The 24,083-nt window shown below is 38.8% G+C and overlaps 1 protein-coding gene across 1 annotated transcript in view; it reads right to left on the bottom strand.

The window, feature by feature from the left end:
• mical2b (microtubule associated monooxygenase, calponin and LIM domain containing 2b) overlaps positions 1-4,071 on the bottom strand; it is a 41,593-nt gene extending 37,522 nt beyond the window's left edge. Inside the window, exons 1-2 of the mRNA XM_062421578.1 lie at positions 3,808-4,071; positions 339-546 (exon numbers count right to left, since the gene is read on the bottom strand). Of these exons, the coding sequence (XP_062277562.1) occupies positions 339-546; positions 3,808-4,071 (472 nt within the window). The remainder of the gene's footprint in view (positions 1-338; positions 547-3,807) is intronic.
• Between the last annotated feature and the right edge of the window lie 20,012 nt (positions 4,072-24,083).

Here is a 24,083-nt window from a genome sequence, read left to right as displayed (position 1 = left end):
CAAAGCTTTGCCTCCACCACCCCAACATCCACCTTTTGTGGTTTAGAGTCCTAACATGGCCCAAAAGGTCAAACCTAGCTTATCCAGGGAGCATTTCAGAGAGAGAGAGAGAGAGAGAGAGAGAGAGAGTCACCAGCAGCGAGCAAGACTGTATTTCTATTTGTCGCAAAAAGTGTTTAATCTATGACGAGAGTGTTCCTGACTGAATTTAGTTTAGGTGAGAAAGTTATGGCTCTCTCTTCCTCTCTAGAGCACTGAATATTCAGTTTTTTGAGTATTTGATTGATCTGAGTAACCGTCAATAACATTTTGCTGTAACAACACAAATTAACACTCACTTATGTGGTCGATGGCGCCAGCGCAGAACTTCCCGTAGAACTTCTTGGCCCCGAGACCTCTGAGGTCCTGGATAGTGAAGGGCCATAGGTGGAGCACATTGTTCCTGGAGAAGGTGTCTCTCTTCTCGATCACCACCACCTTACAGCCCAGCAGGGTCAGCTCAATGGCTGTCCGCAGACCGCAAGGACCCCCGCCGATGATCAGGCACTGATGAGAAGGAGGTTTGTTTGTTTTAATGTCACAAAGCAGTCACAGAGTCGTCTGATTCATATCGATAAATATCACAATGACATAGGAGGCCTGATGAAGAAGAACCTGGAGGTTAGGGCTGGGTATCATTTAAAAAATGATGATACCAGTACCAATTCCAAGTACTCTTAAAGTGATACTGATACCAATTGAGTACCTCATTCGAATAAAATATAAGACAATTACATTTTGAACCCTAACCCTAACGCTTGCATTGATAGGCTGTAAGAAAGTCCATACAAATAGTCATATTTTCTAGCTCTGGGTGAAAAAAGGATCGATTGCAGGTATCGTTTGACGATACACGTTTGGATACTACTTGGTATCAATTTATTTCAGCCGATATCTTAAAAAGGTATCGAGTACTGATACCCAGCCCTACAGGAGGTAGACACACAAAGATAATAATACTAGAATACTCTCCTAATGTTTTTGTTTTACAGTCTACAACTTCAATGTTCTGGTTCTGTATCACCACTCTGACCGACCTAGTTTTCAGCAGCAGCAGGCAGCTGTTTTTAGGGGGGAAAAGCCCTGGTAAACCCAATGTCAATACCCCCTGCCCAGCACCAAATAAAAAGACAGACAAAGTTAGGTGAACATAAGGGAGCATTCAAGCACTCAAGAGCTACATTTGGTTCTCAGCAGGTGGTAAAGACCAACATGGGGTCAACTGTAAAATGAGGCTGAATAATGGATTTATTTTCACCCGCAGGTCAGAAACACACTACAAGACTCCTGAATGTGTAAATAAGCAACTTTTGCTAACATGCTTGCAAACTGGGACAGGTGATTATATGTCAGTATTGTATTTTCAGACGGTCCCATTGCCCGAAAGTGGGACAGAAAATCTACTTAAGTTGCTATAGGTGGCTTTTGTTAGAGAGCACACAAGAAAGGTAAAAAAAAGCACGTAGTAACAACAGACAACACTGTGTCCTAGTTCCAGACGACATACTAAATCTAACCGGTCCTTGTGTACGTGGTGTATTCACAGTAGAAAAAGACAGAATTAAGTATACGGATGAGATGTGATGTCAGTATTCACACGATGCCCCCAATTGTAACACGCAAAGGAAATGAAGGAGCGATTCAGCTGTAATAAGTTAAACAAAGTTGTGTACAGCTCCAGAGACAAAAAACGTCAGAAGCCTAACCCAAAACTCGTGTCAACTCATCTGCCCCAATTTTGCCCACCCAGCTTACAGGCCCGTAGTCGGTCTCCAAATAGCAGTTTCTCTCCAAAAAATGTGTGGGATAATAAGCTAGCTGTTATTTTTGGCCAGCCCCATCTGTTATCTCCCCTCTGAGAGTCTCTGGCCTCTTTCCCCTCTGGACGTCTTATCTTTTCCTTCAGATGTGAAGTCATTGCAATACTAAGCTGAACGTGCTCCTTATAATACATTGACCTACTTGGTCAGCCAATAAAAGTAGACCACTGTAGATCACATAAAATATAATATAAGATACTTTTCACATGAAATATCCTGTCTTTAGGCTTCAGTTTTAAACCATATACTTCAATTTGACTAACATGCAGTATCCCCTATAAACAGCTTATATCACTTCATCCATAAATTATATTAACAGAATTTACTCAAGTTATGTGCTCCAAATCCAATTCACAAAGTTGGTATTACTACTTTTCTCTAATTAATTATTTGCATATAATTACACCAATAATCTACTTACATAATATATTTACCTAACAAATCCCCATTGGCAAAGTTGCTAATTGGCTATTAAACAAATACAAACATAAATCCTCAGTGATGGAGTCTTTAGTGAGGGTGAACAAATAGCTGCATTTATATTAATTGTTAAAAAGGTTTATCCAAAGCATAAGCAGGGCCGTGATGAATGTCTACATCCCCCTTCTATCGTTTTATAGCAGTTCTATCAATTAGTCATCAAGGAGTTCTTTCATTTTTAGGTCTGAGATGCTCTATTAAAAGAGGCACATATGCTCTACGAAATAGAAGACAGAAATGAAAAAGAAAGGATGATGTAAAAAGTTGTACTGTATATGGTTGTGAAGCAATCGCAGCCTCCTTAACCAACATCAGAACCTTTTTATAATCATCAGTTTCTTGCTGATTGATAACAAACATGATGAATAATGCTACCCAGACTGAACCACCTCTCATTGTATTTCAAAATAACAAACAGAGGCTGTTTTCCACAGTTAAACCGGCTTAACCCTCTTGTTGTCCTCGGGTCAGTTTTGACCCGGGAGGACAAAAGTTGCACGGTCAACGGGAGGGTTAAGCTGCATTGTTCTGTAGCAAGCCTAAACACATGTTTATTCTCACAGCAGTGCACTGACCTGTGTTACTGTCAGATATTAGACATGTTTCACTGTTTTCTGGTGCATTTCCTACAGCTGTGTTAAGTTACTGCTAATCCTGCTGCTTCATATTAAAAGCTTCTTCCAGCAGCAAAGCTTTTTTTATTTTGGAGCAGCTAAAGGAAATACAATGCATTTGTCTCAGAACTTTGTTGGCCGCACTATTCTCCAAAACAAGTGGTCTACTCAACAAATTATGAAGATATTTGGCTAAGTCAATTAGTCATGATGGAATTGCTGAGACTAGTGAATTTATTTGCAAGTTTACGTAAACGCAACGCAAATTCTTAGCGTCGAGGCTAACTTTGGTGAAGCTTGCCCAGCAAATGTGCGACAATTAGCTAATTGTCTCCAAAATGGGGGAAGCTATTAAAGCTAGAAAAAAGGAATAGTTTGCAGACAGTTATTAGCTTTGGTTACATATACCTCTTTTGAATAAATTGTAGCGTTAGCGACAGTTACTAAGTGAAATGGTGCACAATCCTCAGAAAAAATATGGCAGAGAGGTGTAAACAATATAGTTAAGAATAAATAGAAAGAAGGTTGGACAGCTGTTATGATTAACCAGCACAAGCCCGGCTGTCCTTTACGAAAAAGTTACTACGTCACCAAGTTTCTACAACCAAATATTTCAGAAGATGCACCAATGAATTTTGCTTCCCTGCTTTCCAGTTGCGACCAGGACTATATCTCTCTTTATCTAAATGTAAATAAAACCTTTCACCGCACCATGCTATCCCATGGAAAACCTCAATGATGGTTGTGGCTGCTCATAGCAAATTATAGCTGCTGAGATACTGAACCACACAGGTTTTGTATAGTCTATTAGCAGCCTCATACTCTGTTACTGTACATGTCATTCACACTCTTACCCTTGTGCCCTGGCAGGCTTTATTCTGGCTGTACACCTTGTGCTGTGCCCTTTTGTCCAGTTTGGTCCACAGAGCCTGGCCCTTCCAGGAGCAGACTGCAGCCTTCAGTGAGCTGTAGAAGTTGCTGTAATCCAGAGGGTCCAGCTCCAGCTGCCGGCAGAGGATGCTGAAGGCCTGCAGAGTCCCCTTACACGTGGACGTCTGGACGAAATTCTCAAAGAGCTGGCTGGCCTGAGCCGTACGCTCATCTTCTGTCTCACCCATCTGCTCTGATGGCAAACTGGGTCCAATCTCCTCTCAACACTCTCTCTCTCGTTTTCTTCTCCTGTTTCCTTATCCTGTTCGCTCACACTGTCAGAACTGGACTTCTATGATGTGGCTGCCATGTTCCGCTGGCTCTGAAAGAAAGAAATAATAAAAAACACTTTTAGATACAAAGAGACACGACAGACAGGAAACAAAACATATCAAAAATCAGATGATCGGTCTTGCAGGAAGCTGGGATGTAAAATATTTTTTGAAATTAGACCCTCCTAGATATTATCCCACTCATAACACTGCTGTTCACTTGACTTATTTTAATGAGGGCAATAAAATAATAGCTGTAATAGCTCTGAGGACTTCCTTGTTTTATAATAATGATAATAATAATAACCATTGGATCAGACAAAACCAGAAACAAGACAAAACAAGCAATTTACTGAAATTACTTTGGGATTTTGGAAAATATTTTTTACTTTTTACAAACCCAAATATTCACAAAGAAAGTAACCAGCATGACTAATAGTCATTAGTGGCAGCCCTTAAATTGATTGTCATTATTATCATATGCCATAGATGCAACTCATGAAACAAACAAACCAAAAATATAACATGAATAATTTAAATGTAAAATGGATTACAGCAGCAGTTAATATGAACGAAATAGCAAAATCTCCAATAAATAGAAAAATCTCCAACCCTACAGTTAATGCCATAAGTAAGTAAGTCCTCTATGTGTTTAACCTCAATTTGGCGATTGAAGTAAGAACTCCAATTGTCACTTTCCTATCAGGCTCTGGAATTACTCAGTGATGATGTGCATTCTCTTCATCTTCTGCACAGTTTCAAGACATGCACTCTGTGGTGGATATCATATAAAGGAGAGATCACATTCCAAATGTGAGGAATGTCTGCAGCTCGCACTGGAAATAAACTACAGAGGTCAACGTGTTGCTTCATATAGCCAGACCGCCTGCATGCTGCATTCTGCTTGGGGTACACAGGGTCACACGCTGCTTTGACCATACATCCCTGTACAGGCTCACACCTTCAGCCAACAACAACAAGCCTTGCAGAATTCAAACTGTCATTAATTAGGCTGCATGAGATATTTTCCTCCTCCAGCTCCAACTGGATGCCTGATAGGATTATGACCGAGTGTGTGCTTGGAGGGGTTCAGCTGAGCAGTCATGGGAGAAACGGTGCGTCTGCAGGAATACAGACAAAACACTCACACAGTCACGCACTCACAGTCGATCGCGCAAGCAGCAACTCGATGAGGCACAAAAATGTAGAAGAAACAACCCTGATATGCAGCAGATTTACACAGCAGACAACATCTTTAGTCTGCTCTGCAGTACAAACTGGTCCAGGCTCACAGCCTACAGCTATCAGGAGAACCATCATTTCCCCATTCCATCACCCTGCGTCCTGGGATATGACAAATTTCCTGATTCCTGGTGACGTCGGTCTCTCTATCTTACTTGAAAGGTCGACCAAAACTATTGTGAAACGTGACTTGCGAAACCTTTTCAAGGTCGCAAGCACTGCACTCAAATCCACTGGGCTTTCCTGGTGTTAAAGCCAAGCAGAATCACAGTAGATGCGGATAACGACAACTGAATCCCAAAGCTGGAAACATTCAAAGCAAGACACTCATCTGCACTGTAAAAAAAGAAGGTGAGAAGCTTTGTTAGTTGAAATAGTTTCTTTACAGAGCTTAATAGCAGCAACATACCAGAAAATGACCCAGAGGAACTCGCCTGTTCATGGTCAATGGAAAAACAACTAGAATTGCCTTCTTGATGATGCTGGAAAGAAAGCACTAGCTCCCTGTGTTTCTAATTTTAGGAGAGGGGTGTTTAAATGCTCACAAATGTGGATCCAGTCTTTCAAGATAACAGCGACCGATGGATTGACTCTTTTGTTTTGGTGACCACGTTATTACTATCAAATCTGTAAATATATTACTAGAGAATACCATATTTTTACAAAGACTAATACTTTCAGCAATGCACACTCTAAAACTATTTTTCTTCACCTGAAATTTCAAATGCTTTTATTTTTTTACTACTTAGCCTAACAGACAATTCAACTGCTTTCAGAATTTACTTTTGAAATGACACTTCAACTGCCTTGACCCTCCATACATCTACAGTAGGCCTGTCACAGTAATTACATTATCAACATATCATACAATAACGCAATTATCAACATGTCTATATATGGATTTATCATATGATTGTACATTTTTTGACCTCAATATTGCCACATTATTATGCTATTATATTATTGTTACATCAGTTGTATAAAATGATCTTCAAATGACAATAATATTGTTTATCGCGATTATTCCAGAGACAATATATCATCTGAAAAAAGTAGTTATTGTGACAGGTCTAACTTCAACTAATTTTGACTCTTAAAGTGACAGTTGCTTCAAGAAATACTCCAACGGACATTTCAACAGCTTTCATGCCAACTGACACTTAAACTATTCAGAGAGCTCACACTTCAGCTATCTCTAGCACTTCAACTGAAAGTTCACTTGCTCACATCATTTACAATTCAACTGATATTTCAGCTGTGTTCATCTCTTACATGACAGTTCATTTGCTTTCAGTGCTCTCTCATCAAGTTACATTTCAGTTGGTTTTAGCCTCTTCACGTGTACACACCAGCTTTCATCGCTGTACCTGGCAGTAAAGCTGCTTTTCATACAGCTGCTTCCATTGCTTCGATGTCAAATGACATTTCAACTACTTTCAATGTTTACATATGAACTGACAACTCCCTGACAAAAGGCTAGAAATGACACTTGTAAGAGCCTTACAATTTACACTTTAAACCCTATCTGTTCATAAAATCGACACTTCAACTGCAATTCTCATAAAAGATATCACATGCAAACACTTCACATTGTGCCTGCAACTTTCAGTGTAAGCAGGCACAATAACATTTTCTTCAGGACATGCACACTTGCCTACTCTGAAGATAATGCTTTACCTAATCTAAACCCCACCTCAACCCAATGACAGACCCTTATTATTATTAAGTTATTTGAAGTTGATGCCAAGCAGTTCCTCTGTCAAAGATCTGATCCTGTTCTCTGAAAGCATTGCAGCATTATTATCACTATTACTGCTATGGAATCTTCTGTCCTGGGAAAAGGAAACCGTTTCTCACGCACGCGCATGCGCACGCACACACACAGGGTCAGCATGTACACCAACTTAAAACAAATGCATAACACACACACACACAGACACACAAAATGTGCAACAGGCCTGAAACAAAATCACCTGTGGATGTGCACTATGTGTAAGTGTGCGTCATATCAAGGCAAAGTGCATTCTGCACTGTGCATCTGGCCAGCCCTTTACTTTGTGCCAGTCATATACCCCCCTGCACACACACACACACATTCCCTTTAAGTCTTTGAGTGGCTCAGAGGGGGTCTCAGATCTCTGCTACCTAACATTTTGGCAGCAGACAGTGGCCTCTCAATTACTATTAGCCCCACCACTTGCACAAATGCGCACACACACACACACACACACACACACACACAATTGTAACCCTGAGACCTTTCATGCTATTTCATGCCCTGCCCAAATTCAAAATAGTTTTCAAAGATTTGTTCCTTGTTTCCTGGACACCTGATTGAGAACTAGAATTCATCTGTCCACAATGAAGTCTTTAGTTAAAAGATATGTTTGGGCATTGGAGTGCAATGCCTTACTGACTGCCTTAGCAAAATGAGCCCTGTAGATCTCTCCAAAATGATTCATCCTTTTGGATCTCATCCGTGTCTCTGATGTATTGAGAGCTATATGAGACCCAGTGTGCTGGAAACAGGGAAATTCAAGGTTTTTGTTTAGGAATAACATCCTGCTACCAGCGCTGAGACCAACTGCCCTACTTATGTCTGGCTCTGATGTCCAAGAATGATATACTGCAAAACCCTGCTGACCCACGAGGTCAAGAGAAAAATACAGTTAAGTGTTCACTGATATACACAGAGCTAACATGCTATGGGAACAATAACAAGTCTTGGAAGCCGCACTGTATATATCTGCATCTGGCAGGGTGCATGGTGAGAGTCTGAGTACAGGAAGTGGTTAATTTGGTATCTATTTCCACATTTGTATGTTTGTGTGTGATTGTGTGTTTTTCTGTGTGTGTGTGTGGAATCCGGGTGTCAGTCTCAGTATCTTTAGATCAGTCAGCATTTCCAGGCATGTTTTCAGCTGCACAAAAGGCAAACAATCACACGTAGGCACATGAAGAAAATGTGACAAGCTCTATCATTCTTTTACCAGTGTCAGTACAGTGTGATCATGACTGTAATGACTCACAGCTTCCTACTCATGACTCCACAGGACCTTGGGGTGCATTTAACTATACATAGCAGTGTGTTCTGTCACCCCGCATTCAATTCTATTAACACTGAGCATTTATATAATGTACATCTATTATTGAACACTGAGTGGATGTCAGCACTTTCTGTGAGTTTCATGTGTCCATTCTGATAGTGTAACATGAAATGCAAGAACTGTTCATGCAGTAACACGATGCTAACAACATATAAGGATAAATATGTACAGTATGTTAAGAATATCATCCTATAAAAAGTGTTAATGTAAGGTGTCACTGGAGTCTACTGCCCACAATGCAACTTGACTCATTTCACTTGACTGTGCAGATTTGGGTGTGCTATATTAGTCGTGGCTACATTAGCTGCTACTAGCCTTAAGCAGAGATGAGCAGCAGCTACAGAGGTCTAATAACCTCACTTCTTTTTAACACCACACCCCTCGGTTTTTAATAATTTTTCAAATGTGTAGTGTTCAGCACCAACCGATGCTGACTCAAGTGGCATTATTTAAGGTAATTCATCAGATTTTGCATAACTCTCTGGAGCCACAAAAGGTAGCATCGTACTTGTTTCACAACTGATGCAAACAGAGAAAAACAAGAGAAAAAAAACCACAATAGGTCATAATGTCAGTCACCCCAAAAACGACATATGGTCATGTTTCCGTTACAGATGCCATCTAGTGGCCGTAATAATTATGACAAGGAGCAGTGGTGCAGTTTAGATGACGTGTTTGCATTGTGACAAATTTCCTTATTGGGAGGAGGACAGGTGGATGGACACTATAACTCAACAGTGGACTTTGACACAGGAGTCTGTTGTTCGTGTCCAACCACGACATGGTTGGAATATGATTGTACCCTAGCCTTAACCCTGTGGTAGTTACTGATGCCATGATGAGGATGTTTGTCTGCCTTTAGAAGAAGTAGGAACTTTTGCCCACACCACAGGTTCCTCTACCCTTAAAGTGATTATTTTAAGCCAAACCACCATGACCTTTCTCTAAACCTGACCAAGTACTTTTCGTGGCTAACCCTGAGAAGACCAGAATTATTGTAATGGTTTTGTGAAGCACAGAAAAGCGATGTTGTCCTGTCGATTACTGCCGAAAAATGTGCTCCTATGTGTCAACGTACGTAATTGGAATAATTTGGAGAACTTCTTGCAGATTTTGATGTGAACATTTTTTTATGTGACAAACAATCCCACATAAGGAAAATATGAAAATTCCTACCACTCTGCTTGGTTGGGGTCAATTTGTCAGTGTCAGTACAGTCTGATCATTAGAGCCTTCATGCCTGTAATGACCATATGAGTAATTGCACAACATCAATTTTCAAACTCACAGCTTACTACTTATGACTCCACAGGACCTTGGGGTACATTTAATTATACAGTGCAATGTGTCTGTCACTCTTGCAAACCTATTAACAGAGAGTGTTCATATAATGTACATCTATTCCTGAACACTGTGTGGATGCCTTGTTGATAAAGTCAGCAGTTTCAGTGGGTTCATGTGTCCATTCTGCCCAGCCCAAGATGTCATCAATCTGAGCCTGATTACATACAATTATTTCTCTAACATACAGAAAATAATTATGAAAATCTATCTTGATATCCATCAACTTGTTTTTATCTAGAGCATGTCTGGCATTGGTTAATTAAATTGTAGGCATGCTCTCAGATATGAAAAATCAAAGCTTTGTCTCAGTGGCTAAGCAAAGAGATTTCTTACACTACATACTGTTGGATGCATCTTGCAGTATTCAGTCTTCAGAAACCATATCAACACAAAAATAACATTCATTGGTAAAGGAAAAATCTAAAGCCTGTACATCTCGTTTTACTACAGTATATATGGTGAAATACTGTGATGGTAACCGGCAACAATATCTGATACCGTCATTACCACAACGAAAAATCATGTGATATTTTGTGCCTCAAATTTGTGATACTACCACATTCCTAATCTTAACATCAAACCACATTAGCATATTCCCAAACTCAAAAGATCTAATTAGAGATATAATTCCTATATTTTACAGACACATATTTACAGACAAAAACTAGGGTTGGCATCTGCTATTGTCCACAAAGTACAGTATCAGATGCCAACCCTTGTTTTGGGCGGCTGTGGCTCAGGAGGTAGAGCGGTCGTCCACCAATTGGAAGATTGGCGGTTCGATTCCCGGCTCCTCCAGTCCACATGTCGATGTGTCCTTGGGCAAGACACTTAACCCCAAATTGCTCCCGTTGCTGTGCCAACGGTGTATGAATGTGTATGAATGATTAGCTTCCCCTGATGTGCAGGTTGGCACCCTGCGTGGTAGCTCCTGCCATCAGTGTATGAATGTGTGTGAATGAGGTGAATGAAATGTATTGTAAAGCGCTTTGAGTGGTCGAAAAGACTAGAAAGGCGCTATATAAGTACAGGCCATTTTGCCATTTACCATTTTGTTGCAAAGAGAAGCAATTTCTATCACACGTTTCATGTTAAGAAAGTAAAAAAATCAGCAACAAGTCATTTGAAGGAGTTAACGCTAATGTTTGTAACTTTACACAATATGGATATCAGATTGCAAGTCGCATGAGGCACAAGGAACCGGAGTGTACAGGTGACAAGTATAGAAGAGTAGAGAAATATGTCACTGGGTTACCAGAAAGAGACACTTCATTCATGAAAATAACATAATGACCTCATGTTACGACACATGAAGCCTGCCAGTACTTTCATTGCGAAAAACAGGAAAAACATGGATTTGTAACACTTTTCATTTCCAGACGGCATCGTCAACAAGACAGAATAAGTTATTACATTCACCTTTGAGGTAGAGGCAGGGATACACAGAATTGAATGTACTATAATTATAATAAATAGGATGTATCAACTGATTTACAGACATCTCTTTCACAATGAAAGTCTATGGGGAAAAGTATTTTTGGGCCTATTAGCATCACGCAAAACAGTAATTAAACTGTTTGGCCACTGTCAAACTGGCTTCAAAGCCCGGCACTCTTCCTTGGGGCTTGGTTTTAGAGCACACAGCTATCTTGTTTGAATAAAACTTCAACTGGAATCATCGATGTTTTGGGGGGGGGCGTGTCGAGAGCTATCAAAATGTAGTGTGAGCACTGAGAATACACATTTTGGCAGCAAAGAAAGGACCATTAAAAAGTGCAGTATGAATTAATAAAGCAAACTAGTTAAAAAAAATCAACTGGATGAGCCCAGCTGAATAGTTTCTAGCTTTATCCAAACTGAGTCCAGCAATAATAGAGTTGATATTCCTCACCCACACACTTGAGCTATAAGCATTCATATTTATGTGAAGATATTAAATTCTGACAAGCTGAAAGAAATGTCAACATTTCTGATATAAACAAGCACAGTATTCTGAAGGAACTAGAAGTTTACCATTAAGGCTTTCTTAATGTACAGACGGTTTTGTTTGATAAGTGAATAACTTACAACCTAACAGAACTTAAGTTGTGTAAAGTCAATAGCCTGTGTCTGAGTGTGTGCGTGTCTATGTCTGAGAGAGGGATCAAAGCTGAGTCAATAAGTTCCTGCCTAGACAGACTACATGCCAAGAAAGAGAGAAGAAAAACACAGCAAGAAAAGGAAGGAAGAAAGAAACTGTGTAGGCAGGGATGGACTCAGACAGACAAACAACACTGTTGCAGACGCTTTAGTTATGAAACTTATGGAATTTAAATCGGACCACGGAGATTGCAGACGTGGCCAAGAGAAGGGCTGCTCCTGAATGCGATGCTGATTAGCTCCAGCAGCACTGATTTCCTCTGAAAACAGGAAACATGAACAGCTGGAATGTAAGAGAGCAGAAGTGTGAACATATTGCCTTTTCCTCAGAAACACACCACAGAACAAACGACTGATCACACTGTAATGGTTCTGACCATGAACCATGTTACATCAAGTACTGAGAAAGCTTAAAAGTGAATAAAGGTACAACATCTAATCTGTTTCCATTACGACTGCTTCAGTCTTTACTTCTTCACAGTACAATACTGAGTGTGTGTAACCCGAGGAGTCAGTTTGGTTTTCAAAAGTGGTGAACCACAATAAAGTGAATTCTATTTCATATCAATCTTGCAAATAACAAATAATGACAAATCAGAAGCTTTGTAATACAACAGCCCAACAGTATAATGTTCAGTTTTTGTTGATGCAGTTTGGTGAAGAGGCATTTTTGATATGTGTCAACCCTCATTGATATAATAGGGTGGACAAACTATTAGAAGAATGACTTACTGCAGTTCAATGCAATACTATTCAACAGTGCCGCTACCAAAGCTTCATATATCACCGCAACGTGGTATCAACACCTCACTAAAACTATTTAAATGATCAATTTTACTATCTGAATTACAACCTTCATGAGGGATTTATTGCAGGTCATTTGTTATAGCTTTAGCTGGGCGGATCTAATATAATAAAATGACAAGTGAGTGTAACCAAAGAACTTGCGAAACTTTAAGACAACCTCTCCTGAGCAAACCACCCTGTATTTAACACTCCTGTTGTCTTGCCATTGACCATGCAACCTTTGTCCTCCCGGATCAAAATTCATCTGGTGTGATTTGACAGTTTATGAAGCACAAGGTATAAATTATCACCCAATTCTGTGTTAGACCTTCATTTCAACTTATTACCACAGGTTTTACACATATTTGGAAATTATGGTCAATAGGACTCATTTACATGAAACTATACCTAATTTCTGAGTTAACGCCTGTTGTCCTCCCAGGTCAAAATTGACCCAAGGACAAAAGGAGGGTTAAGACTCTCCAAACAACCGTCTTTCAGGATAATTTCCTCAGAAATGCTATTTTCCTCCACTTCCTCCCATGAATCGCTCTCAGCATCCCATATTTAAGGGGCAATCCTTAAGCTTGAGGATCATCCAAACATTGACCCATAGTGTCCGATATTGCTTCCTGACCCAGAAATGACAAAGCTGATACCGTTAACTAATTAAACGTTAACAATTGCAATAAGCGTCTGTACCCTCATGATGAGATCATGATGAGACTCGTTTCCCATTCCACTTTTTTTTTTTCCTCTTTCTGAATAAAACAAAAATGAACAAAGATTTTAAAAACATAAACAAAACGGTCGACTGCTCACACTGCTAACGGCCTTTCCGGAGGGGAAGCTCAAGAGTGAATATCTATAAGCCAGATCAGACTTGCCCACGGTTCAGAGCGACACACCCACACTTAACCTTCAGATAATGGGATGAAATAGGGAACAAAATTCTCATCAAGCTGCATATTTGTTATTCCCTGGGTGGGACACCGCAGAGCAGTGGAGTGGGTAATTCATGTAAAAGTACCGAATAGAGTACCCTTAGCCTTATGTCGTTAGCTTGACTGAATAAATTGCCATTCGGAGAGGGGCGTCATTTTGTTTTGTAAGCAACCAATCATCATCAAGTGACACATCCATCCTGTTGATGTGATTTTCAGTTGACACGGAAGTTGTGGTGGCTTTTATTTAAAGCGGTTAACTTCTGTCACAAGAATCAAAAACATATGTCAATTTGAGAGTCGCTATTTCTGTAAGTCGACTTAAAACAGCTTAAACATCTGCGGTGATCTAGTCTGTCCATTTTTCCGTTGAGTATTCCTGATATTCCAGAAATTCTGAGCAAACAATGCAGGCTGGAGTCAGACAATGGAACTTGTGGCTACTAGAAAACAATTGGTTCCCTAGTAAAACTGCTCAAGTGTTTTGCAGAACTGAAAGATCAAAAGTCGTGCACGCTCCGACATCCACAATAAAAACAACTCTGAACACGAAGGCAGCATAAAATGAAGCCTAAAGAGAACAGCTGAGTTTTATGAGCGAACGTCTCAGGGAGTAAAGCGCAGTCATATCCTATATCTAGTTACCAACAGGCTTGAAACTTGTTGCGTCAGTGGCACTGACAAAGAACTATGAGGAAACAGTATAAGTTCAGTAGTGAGTTCATGTCTTCTTGCTTGAGATTTCTAAAAAAAAATAATAATAATAAAAAGGGGGAGATACATGGCAGCTGTTCTCAATATGTGCTCATATTTCTCCTAAAATCCCCCAAAACGTCAAGAAAGGTAAGGAACAGATCACACTGCTGCTGAATTGTGCTTCATTTTGTTTATGAGGCTAAGTTTCAGGAGTATCTACATGTGGAGAGTCATTTCATAAACACACTCAAAGAGTTGGTTTCTCAACTAGAGTCTAATTTTGGAGTTAAGGAGTTTTCCATGTGTAGTTTTTCTTTGAGCTGCTATGTAATACAGTAAATATGAAAGCAAAGAAAAATAAGAATCAATGTCTGTTTTTGGCACTTTTTGTAAAGTATCCTAAAAAATGGTAAAGACTCAGCAGCTAACTGGTACTAGTCCTTTGGTCTCTTTGAGAGGAGGAAGGAGGAAGAGGGAAGAAAGATTTGAATCACTTGCTTGGTTCATCAGATGTCAATTCAACGAGCATAGGTGAACCTCTCACACTGCAAAAATTCAAATGCATGAAAATCTCAAACCACAGAGGAAAAGCAAAGTCATGGCAATTCTGAAAAATCTGGTATCCACAACACCTGCTCTCAAATCCACTCCAGTACAATGCTTACGTAATGCAAAACACTGACATTTTGAGAAATGCAACTGTTGTTAGACGAGAAGATTAAAAGCACTCTCAGACATGAATGTGGTATCCATCTTCTCAACTCTTGGCTAGCAATTGAATAGTGGTACTTCCCAAAATTCTTTTAAAAGGAAAAAACATCATTAGTACAATGAAACGCATTGTACAAATTGTAAGAGAAAAAAGCATTAGTCAATTTGCAATCCTGTTTATTTACCATGGCCAGAGGGCAGCAGCAAAACCTAAAGACAGACCAGTTCTTGTGTGAACAAGAAACAAAAATACACTCCCGTGACAGTCACCACAAAACAAAAGACTTTCAAGCAGTGAAACACAGTTAATGAGTGTTGATTTAGTGGAGATGGCATTATCTCTCAGGAATTCTACAATTTAATCAAACTTCAAACAGTCAAAAATATCTTAAAAAAGTTGACTTTTTCCCAATGTGTTTTCTAAACCCTCAACAATGCAAATTATACCACACTTTTATCACTTTCAAGTTACAGTTACAAACAATATGTATTAGAAAAACACTAACATAAATCTATTCAAGAAAACCAACTTGGGCTCACAACACGCTAAATGTAAAGACAATGCTGTTTGTACGTACCATGAGGTGAAGAATGATACCGTCTCCAAGAGCTCCAAATGGAGTTTAAACTGTTTGCATCTAACGTAACAGATTTATAGAAAATGAGATAACAATGTCTGTGTTTGACAGCCAGTCAAATCTCTGAGCTGGGGTTAAAGAATCCTTTTAAGGATTTACTCTATCACACTTGGTCTGTTTGTCTGAGTGAGGTTTTACTAATAAGGACATGGTGTCGATTCTCACCTTTGGTACAAAGGTTATAAGGGGAGTGTCCGCATGTCTAGTAAACACCAATTAAACCAATAAGACTGTAAAAGGAAAGATTTAGCAACAGGAACTACATAGGGGTCATTCCACGAAATCGGTACCTTTTCAACTTTCAGAATTTAAAATATAAAATCATTTTTATCACAATTTTAAAAGTATCTATGGAAAGAAGACATCTTAAAGTGACAATAAATTATATGGTGCCATCTCAGGCTATTTATTTTATTTATTTTATGACATGTTATCCACTCCATGATACAATTTATCTGTCAACCCTGTTACGGACAAAATGGTTACTATATAACATATTTGGAATTAGAATTGTTTAACAGTTTACACATGTATGGACAGTATTTCAGTCCCTCATTACACTGGGATTATTTCAGATTATGAATATATTTTTAAAATTTCAATTTCATCATTCAGATGACCAAGAAAATAAAAAATTTAAAAAGAGACCACATATTAATTAAGATATATATGTATTTTTATGAGAGAAGTATTGAATAAAAGGTAGTTTCCAAAACATTTTACAGTCTTATTTGGATTGGTAATACCTGGGTGGCCATTCTAATTATCATTTTTACATTTTTATCAAATTAATGACAGTAACAGTACTGACATATGAAGTAACAGGACTGACAAGAGTAACAGGAATGATGGGACACATTGTTCAGCACACTGTACATATTTGTATCTTTTAAAAACATTACTGCATTTATTATTATTGTTGTTATTATTATACCTTATAAATAACTATCTTTTAAATTGCAGTAGCATGGAATTTGCACAGTTATATTAGTGAAGCATATTGAATTCTAAGAAATGTAATGTTTTGAGGGGTTTGTAGTCGGGATCATGAATTCCAGACAAAGTTCTTTTAGCTGGTATTTGGTTTCCTTTTCTTTAACATTACAAGATAGGGGTGAGGTTCTGTAGTGTAGCATTTACACAAATACATGATTAACAAGAGATTTAGAAGAATGTTACTTTAATTGAAACTGATCCTCACTACACTGGTCAGAGAAATCAACTGGCATTAAAACCAGGCCATAAAGACCTATCACACATCACAAGTCTCTTTGAAGTAGGTAACAAAATTCACATTGAGTTAGGTAAAAACTCCATCAAAGTTAAATAGGTAAATAATAACATGGTGAATGCAAAACCACATTAAAGTAATACTTTCCTGTCACTGAGGGGGGTAGCACCATAGGAAATGAGATTTAAAACTTAGAATGTAGCCATACTATAATTAATGTTAACAAGAAACATAGATAAAGTGTTGAAAACAGAACAGGAGAACTACTTCACAAATAAATCTATGAATGTGATATGCACATTCAATGGAGAAATCTCTCATTGTACTTTGTAAGATCCAACCATATATCGCTTTGGATCGCCACATGGCGACCAGTAATTGGTAGTGGGGCTGGGATGAAGCGAAGCACATCGTCATAGAGGTACCAGATTACATCATCATGAATAGGCCAATAGAATTCATTTGGACCTCCACTGTGCATACATTTGACCTGGATGTTAGTGTCATCTGTTGCAATACCTGGGTAAATGTCATCATCATACCTGACCATACACCACTTTCCAATGATGTCTGTACTAGTCCAATCAACTGCACTAGATTGGCTCAGAGTTTGGTCACGCATACTAATAGCATCTGTAAAAGTGTATTGAAGTATACATATAAACAATTTAATCAAAACAACAATATTACATTATCTTTATAATAAGAAAGCAACCTCAATAAAATGTTAGATGCATATACTAACAAATGTTACTAAGACTGCAATAAATGCTCATATGTCACCCACATTTCATAATATGGGCATCAGCTCAATGATACAAACAAGATAACTTTTAAAAATGTTAGCAATTTATCTAAATAAACGTTTTAAACTGTGTGACTAGAGTGAAACCTAATCAGTGTCACTCCTGTTACTCTGGAAAAGTAACAGGTTTGACAGTAACAGGATTGACGATTTCAAGCTAATTTGCCCCTAGCTAGCTAATGTCCAAGGTCACAAGAGCACATGTCATACAGTTTGAAATAATTTTACTTGTAGATATGGTAAATATCAAGACATACAAATTATTATTTTAATTAATATGTTACAAATTGGTAACAGTAATGACGCTGTATGATGTCCCCCACCCCAACAATCTCATAAAACAACAAAATTATACATTATAGAAGAGAGAAACTTAGTTGTGTTTTAACTGTTGAAAATCCTCTTCCTGTAAATGATGTAACTTCCTGTGAATGATGTCACTGTTGGAATGTGCCTTTATTTTACAGAGGTTTTTTTGTGTCAGTAACAGGGTTGACATGAAATCAGGGGACACTGATAAAATAATTAAAATTTTATAAAGATTACATGTATTCATGCTGAAAACCTTGCTTAACAATGAGATTACTATTAGAACAATATACAAATGTGAAAATTGTATAATTTTTCCAACAACAAGTAACAACTAAAAAGACCTGAAAAATAACTTTCATAGTGAGGGACAGGCGAAAATCCCTGCCTTATCAACATAAATGCAAATTTAACTATGGAAAGTAATATTTAATTTACTTAAATTTGAGGTAGTGTTGATGATATAAGACATACTAATGTTAAGTTTTTAAATTATGTGTGTATTTGGTATTATAGTGATTTTATGACAGATTATTTCTCTGGGACGCAAAATGTACCGATTTCACGGAATGACCCATAGGCATTGTTGACATCAGCTATATGTTTCCTAATGACATCAATTGTTTGTATTGATAGAGAACTGGAAAAAATATTGCTAACACTAGCCTAAAACTGAATTCGGAGTTTATTCACATCAGTCACAAGTTGACGTTCAACTAAATCAGCACCTATGGGATTTGAGCCACTTTCATATGTGGTCCAATAAGTTATCAGATACTTGGCCTTTATCCTCTGCTGCACCCACAAGGTGCAAACAATACATCTACAACTCTACTTTGGTCTTCATTGATCATTTTCCATGATTCTTGGCAGAATGACTACATTTCAGACCACCACAGAAATCGGATACTTCCATTTCAAAATTCTCATGTTAAAAAAATCAATCAATCAATCTTTACTTATATAGCGCCAAATCTCAACTAAAGTTATCTCACGGCACTTTTCACATAGAGCAAGTCCTGTACTCTTTAATTTAATTTAAAGGGACCTAACATTCCCCCATGAGCAAGCACTTGGCAACAGCAGCAAGGAAAAATCCCCCTATAATTGTTTATCACAGCCTATAATGAGAAGTGTCCAATATCCATGTTTTTGTATCCCACCCTAAATATCCAAGTGTCTGTATGGTTCTGGACTGGAAAGTATCATTTTTTAACAAAAAAGACCAAGATCAGTCAGATGTATTTGAAAACCATTTTAAAATCTAACCCCAGTGAACACTAAGTCCTGGTCTATAACTTAGATTTAAGGGTCTACATATTGGCTTATCACAAACTTATCAAAGATGTGGTATGTCTTAAAGACTCACTCAGCCTCATCTAAAGAAACACAGCTTGGTTTGAACGCCATATGTTTGCTTGTACTGAGATAAGCTTTAATTGGTACATGTGAGCCCTGAAATCAAACTCCTAATCCTCATAGTATTAACACCATACACTGTAGAGGTTTGGGGCTGAATTAAGCCTACAACTTGCAAGCAGTTGTTGTGACAAAATACCACATACAGTATGTCCAAAATGCAATGCAAGTGGATGATATAGCTAAAGCAAGTTTAGGGGCGTGTTGAATTTAGCAGTCAATGCTTTTAGACTTACTGGCATGAGTATGATGTCAGCATGTGCAGATCGACAGGAATCAATAAAAGCAGTCATATGGAGCGATCACCTTTGTTCAAAATAGTTCTTTAGGGAGCTGACAAACCTACAGCTGTGCAGTAAATCCCAACTGTGTGAAGTGTATAATACAAAGAATGGTTGACACTGGAGGTGAACTACTGACGAAAAACCTGAAGTATCAATAGAGGCACAGGTGCACAGTCTTGTACAACAGTCCAGTCCCCACAGGAGGTTGTGCTAGAGCTTTGCAATGCAATAGACTGTCTGGACTTCATGTTGGTTTGGATTAAATTTAAGACCCCACCTTATGGGGTGGGATTTGGACCCATGTGTCCTCGAGAAGTATAAGATTTTGCAGGCTAATAAGCATTACACCCTTGGAGTGCCCGGGTTAAGTATGTTAGCTTGGCTATGCTAGCCACAAAGCTCTAAATGTTTACTAGACTGCCACTTTAAAAAAAAGTAGACCCTTACCCATACAAAGGATGGCTGACTAAGTGCAAACATGCTGTCAAAAAAAGTCCACATATCCAATTTTGAAAGCAACAATTAAAGCAAAAGACTCTATTCTAATGTACTAACACCTCTACTTAATTAAAGGACTATGCTAAAGGGGCATAAAAGTGGGAGACACCAGAGAAACTTGGCATGTGAGGGCAGTCAAATATTAATTCAATTGGTCCCAAGGCTCCATTTGACTCCCATTTAAAAAGCATCAACCTCTCTCTAGAAGTAGTACAAAAAATGAGTCATTATCACCTCAACCACTAAATTTGTGCCTTCTGAAAGTGCACTTGTGGTGATTTAGGGAATTATTGCTCCATTAAGATCTAAAGATACACAATAAGTCCAACCATTGCCACAAGAGGTAAGTTGAATGTTACTTGATAACGATACCTGGCCTGTTATATAATTTTTCTAAATTAGCTAACATTAGCCCAGGTGTGCACAGCTCACTGTTCACACTAAGCTAGTATTAGCTTCGGTCTGAGGTAGCAGGCCGTGTTTCAAGAGTGTGAAAGGAAACATCCTACACTCCTTGTTTGGAAGGTCCTGGCTCCAAACGGAAAGATGGGGCAGACCACAACTAGCAACTCTGTGCTTCATAAACGCTCCAATGCAAACCAATAGGCGACGTCCCACTTCAGTACATCCATCATTTTACAGCAGCATTAATCAATTTTTGCCAACAGATGGCAGAAAAACATCGAAACAGGCTGATGAAGACACATGCACTTCACCAGCTTATCAAGTTGTTATGGCTAACATCTCAGCAACACATCCAGCAGATACAGAGCAACATTAGCATTCATTTAGAGCAGTGTTTCTGACCATGTGATGAATGCAAGTCCAATATTCACTCCCATTTTAACTCTGCTTTGATGTCCTGAGAAAAATATATACGGCTCTTAAATTGCTAGACGTTTGACTTTCTTCACCAGCTAATCTATCTTCGTCTGTCTGCTGTTTGGCGCAGACAGCTTGAGTACATCATGTTTATCAGTGCTTTTTATCCAGAAACGACTGCCTGCTGGCATCGATGAGAGCCCTCTATAATCTGCAAACTACAAATTTTTCACTCGCCTTACATACAGTATATGTAAGGCCAAATCTATATGTTTCATAGATTTGGAATGGTGCTGAAATCACAACCTACAAATAGCTTGATATAGTGTGAGAATTGTACAATCCCAAAATATCCATTGAAGAATAGACTTTACAGTTTCACCCCAGCACCCATTTCAGTCACCCTACTATCCTATTCATTTATTCGTACTTTTCACATTTTTTCCTCAACCCAACCTTTGGAAAATCCTCCCACCCAGTAGAGCTCAACTTGGCCTTTCTCATCTGACAGCAGCCAATCTGGTCAGCCAGTGACGGTGACACTCTGCTCCCTGGTGTATTTTTGTCTTGCTGTCGCTCTCCCTGGGCTGATATGCAGTGACAGCCCCTTATAAGTCAACCACTCATTCCGGGAAGTGACAGCTTGTGCAACGGTTTGTTTTTTTTTGTCCCATAGGCAACATGGGATAGATAAGTAAGAACATGAAATGTTCTGAGATTAACATCTCAAGGGTTGGCTACAACAGTAGGAAGTGAAGATCAAACCATGAAAGGGAAAAAAACCAACAGAAATTCCATATACTATTGTTACAGTTTTCAGTTCAGTTATGACTTCTGAACACAAAGGAGTCTCGGACAAGGCCACGAACATGAAAACCAAGACCAGAGACAAACTGTGGTGTCATTTATGAAAAAGTTAGCAGCAGTGAATCAAATGTTACTTGAATGTGACAAAGAGCCAAGACCGAGCCAAGACCAAGCCAAGACCTCTGCAGTAATTAACTTACTGTCCAGTTCTTTGTACCGTTGCAGATTTGCCATAATTTGATCAGAAAATTGCACTGACTTCATAGATTCCTTCAGTCATTTTCACCATCCATTACCAGTCTCCTGATGTTTTGCAATTACTTCAGTTTAAAACCACCATTTAGCAAGGATTTGTCCAAGTCCAAGTCCAGGACCTCTAACCCCACCACTTTATGCTGACCAAGCTGCTTCTGACCAACACTCACATTCATCAACTGTAAGCTACTTGCAACAATTGCTCTTCCTGATGCTTACTTACAGCAAATCCATAATCCATGTACATAAACAGAGCCACAAAAACACATTCTGAGTGTATGAACACTGGATTCCCATTTCTTGCTCTCTCCTTCAGACCAGTGGCAGCAAACAGAAGGTATTCTGCCTCAGCACTGCTTGGTGGGGTTACGTAAGAAAAAGGGGAAGCACTCATTAAGTTTGGATGCTGATCCAGTTCTAATGAAGACTAATCCATTATATTACTCACGTGCAAATTGAGTGAAAGTTTATCCTACTACTGAAACATTAGTCCACAGCAACTGGGGGCTTCTAGGATGAGATGAACCTTCTCGTCTGACTGGATTTCAGGTCTTGGAGGACATGACGCCACCTGCTACACACAGGAATCAAGTGGAAGATGAGAGCAGGCACACAATATCACTACAAGTTGATTATGTGTTGATGTGCACTTCAAGTTTAGATGCACCACATTTCAACCTCAGGGGAAATCTACTGTGATACAACATTGTGCCAATAAAGGCCATGGGTAAATGTGAAACTGTAAGGCTCCTTTACAACTTCTATCTACTTATACTGATGTCTGTCACTTCACAGGCTGTTTAATAGGTGAGGTTTACCGAAGCAACTGCTTCATTATGTGATAAAGTCATTAGAACCAACCCTCTCCTTTTATATACTACCATGCAATGGAAGTTCAAATTGAACTTTATATCGGTGGAGTATGAATGTTATCTGACAGTCACATCTTTATGGCTTATAGTACACCTAGTCACAGCTCATCATAACAATGTATGGCTAAAACTAAGGATTATTTTCATTACTGATGAATCTGTCCATTATTGTGCATTAATCAATTAGTTGCTTGGTCCAGAAAATAGTGAAAAATGTTGACCCCTGTTTCCCAAAACCCGATGTTATGTCCTTAAATGTCAAATTGTTTTGTCCACAACCCAAAGATATTCAGTTTACTGTCATACAAGTATGGCCATATCTACCATACAGGCAATCTGGGCAAGTGACCAGGGGCCCTTGAGCAGAAAGGGGCCCTCAATGATGGGAGAACATAAAGGTGCTCAACAGAAATACAACACAAGGCTTGACCTATTCTGTTGAGGTTGATATGTTGATAGTTATGGTCACTGTCAGAAAACTAGTATGTCCAAAACAAAATATGCGAGGTTAAATGTGAGTTACAAGGTTTCCACCCAACAGCAGCGTTATCCAATCAGAATAAAATAAAAGTTGTTTGGAGGACATGAGCTTCAATGACCAGGGTCCACTGGGGGAACTAATGCAGCCTCACATGGAAGAATAAAGGAACCAAATAATATTCACATTTGAAAAGCTAGATGAAGAAAAGATAGACTTTTTTCTGTGAAAAAAAGTGACTCAAAACGATTAATCGGAAATAAAAAAAGTTGCCAATTAATTTAATGGTTGGCAACTAAACAATTAATCGACTACTGGTTGCAGCCCTATTAATCGTCAACTGCAGCAAATTAGCGCCAATATGAAAAGTATTTGTGTTCATATTAGTTGTTAATTCTCATCATAAGCCAGAGGAGCTTTAGAAAACCAAATGAGCAGTAAAGCCTTTGTTTGGGCCCAAGTCACCTGTTGCACCTTTGCTCTGTCTACAGTTACAGCCGTCACCAACAGCACGCTCACATAACAGACAACTTCACACAAG

This window comes from Scomber scombrus, chromosome 6, assembly GCF_963691925.1.
Source record: "Scomber scombrus chromosome 6, fScoSco1.1, whole genome shotgun sequence".
Classification (NCBI taxonomy): Eukaryota; Metazoa; Chordata; class Actinopteri; order Scombriformes; family Scombridae; genus Scomber; species Scomber scombrus.
The sequence above is the reverse complement of the archived record's forward strand: the minus strand, read 5'-3'. Positions and strand labels throughout refer to the sequence as shown.